The sequence below is a fragment of the Anthonomus grandis genome, chromosome 22 (assembly GCF_022605725.1).
Source record: "Anthonomus grandis grandis chromosome 22, icAntGran1.3, whole genome shotgun sequence".
Taxonomy (NCBI): Eukaryota; Metazoa; Arthropoda; class Insecta; order Coleoptera; family Curculionidae; genus Anthonomus; species Anthonomus grandis.
The window spans coordinates 20,635,396-20,637,758 of record NC_065567.1 but is presented as its reverse complement, the minus strand read 5'-3'; the positions used below and the strand labels follow the sequence as shown (position 1 = coordinate 20,637,758).

At 35.4% G+C, this 2,363-nt stretch overlaps 1 protein-coding gene across 1 annotated transcript; it reads left to right on the top strand.

Moving 5' to 3' along the window:
- LOC126748499 (adenylyl cyclase-associated protein 1-like) lies at positions 1–2,142 on the top strand. Its single transcript, XM_050457769.1, has 8 exons — positions 1–167; positions 450–773; positions 837–1,008; positions 1,058–1,228; positions 1,283–1,440; positions 1,489–1,695; positions 1,751–1,894; positions 1,951–2,142. Exons 2-8 carry the CDS (start codon positions 456–458, stop codon positions 2,035–2,037), a joined length of 1,257 nt encoding a protein of 418 aa, XP_050313726.1. The 5' UTR covers positions 1–167; positions 450–455; the 3' UTR covers positions 2,038–2,142.
- The last annotated feature ends 221 nt before the right edge of the window (positions 2,143–2,363 follow it).

The window sequence follows — 2,363 nt, the reverse complement described above, 5'->3', positions numbered from 1 at the left end:
ACAGTTGCCAACACATTCCAAAAATATATCGCGATGCTCATCTCGGACACCCAACTTAGTTTTCTATAGTTAGTTTTTAGTTGTGAGTTAAGAATCACCATAAATTATAGTTCAGTTCAACTGTTATATATTTAATTGATTTTTTTTCCTGGATAATTTAGTCCTAGGTAAGCAATATTGCTTCCAATAATTATTTAAAAATCACGTTTGATTAGTCAATAATGGCTTATATTCGAATATTTTTTCATGACCAAAAAAAATTTGACTGCTGCGTAATCTCTTATTATAGAAAATATTCCTTAATTAAAAACTAAATTTATTTGCTTATTAATATTGTGAAAAATTTGTTGGCAAGTATATTCGACAATTTAAAAATAGATTAAATTATGTTTACAGGTAGTTCAATTCAATAAAAACTGCTTTCCTTCATTTATTTCTCAATATTTTAGCACAAAATGAGTGTTCTTGGATTCACGGACATAATCCAAGGAGCCCTAACCCAATATGCTCAAGTATCACAGCAAATAGGGGGCGATGTAGCCCAACACAGCCAACAAGTGCTTCAAGCCTTCAAGGCACAGCTTCAGTTCTTAGAGTTAGCCAGCCAGAGCAGCAAACCAGCTAACCCAAATGATTTAATGATTTTCTTGAAGCCTACTAGTGATATTATTGCTGCTATACAAGACTTTAGGGAGAAGCACAGGACCTCAACGTTTTTCAATCATTTGTCTGCGATTAGTGAGAGTATTCCTGCGTTAGGGTGGGTAGCAGTGGTAAGTGTAACGTGTAATCAGCATTAAAACTATATAAAAAAAAACGTCCATCTAATCTAATAGAGTCCAGCTCCTGCACCATACGTAAAAGAAATGAATGATGCCGGTCAATTTTACACAAACAGGGTCCTCAAGGATTGGAAGGAAAAAGACAAGCGTCACGTAGACTGGGTCAAAGCCTGGGTACAAACCCTCACTGAGCTCCAGGCTTTTGTGAAACAACATCACACTACTGGTAAGGAATTATTTACATTCAATAAATATCTTATAAATGTTTTTTCCAGGATTGGTGTGGTCAGGAAAAACAGCTCCTTCAGCAGGAGTTCCTCCTCCACCACCCTCATGTCCATTACCTCCTCCGCCAATGGATAATTTTGGACCACCTGGACCTGATTCTGCGGATGTCAGATCTGCTCTATTTGCAGAAATAAATCAGGGTGCCAATATTACAAGCAGTAAGTGTTTTAAATAAAAAGCTACATGCAGCATATGTGAGTATGCTATTTTAGATCTTAAAAAAGTGACATCAGATATGCAAACACACAAAAATCCAGGATTAAAACAGGGAGGGGCTGCTCCTTATCGAGGTCCTGGATCAAACGCTGGATCTGGAGGACAGCCGGATAAGCCACCTGTATTTGCTCAAGATGGCAAAAAATGGCGTATTGTAAGGAAATAGATTACATCTTAGACTATTCTGTAAATATTTTTTTAGGAGTACCAAACTAGAAATCATAATTTGGTTGTTGAGAATGCTGAAATGAACAATGTAGTATACCTATACAAATGTACTGAGTGTACAATTACCATTCGAGGAAAAATAAACTCAGTTGTGATAGATGCTTGCAAAAAAACAGCTATCATCATGGATTCGGTAGTAGCAGCTGTAGAATTCATTAACTGTCAATCAGTTCAAATGCAGGTAAGGTGGATTTTTTTAAACCACCTGTTCAAGTAATAATTTATCGTTTTCGAAGATATTTGGCAAAGTACCGACAATTTCCATTGATAAGACAGATGGTTGCCAGGTTTATTTAAGCCAGGACTCCTTGGATGTTGAGGTTGTAACTTCAAAATCGTCAGAAATGAATATTTTAATTCCCACTTCTGGAGGCGATTACGTAAGTCAAACTCACTTTATGTTTGTAACACTTGTTTTACTTTTTTGATGTTCCAGATTGAGCAACCCATTCCAGAACAGTTCAAGACCACAATTACGCCGAACAAAACGCTTAAAACAATTGTTGTTGAAAACAAAGGATAAACACAATAAAGTTAAACTTATATAAGATGATTTGAATTTTACTAATATTATGAATTTTATGAACTAAAAACCGCTATATTTTTTAAATAAAGATTATAAAAATTATTTTGGTTGTGTTATTAGGCTTACGGCCCCGTTGGATTCATTAGGTGTTTAATCTAGAAAATATTGTACGTTGTTTTTAAACAGCAATTCTATCCTTCCTTTGAAGCAGTCTGGATTCCGTTCTAATCATAGCTGTGCGACCGCTCTATGCGATGTGACTGATAATATTATTCGATCTTTAGATGAAAACGAATCCGTTGTACTAGTGATGCTAGATTATA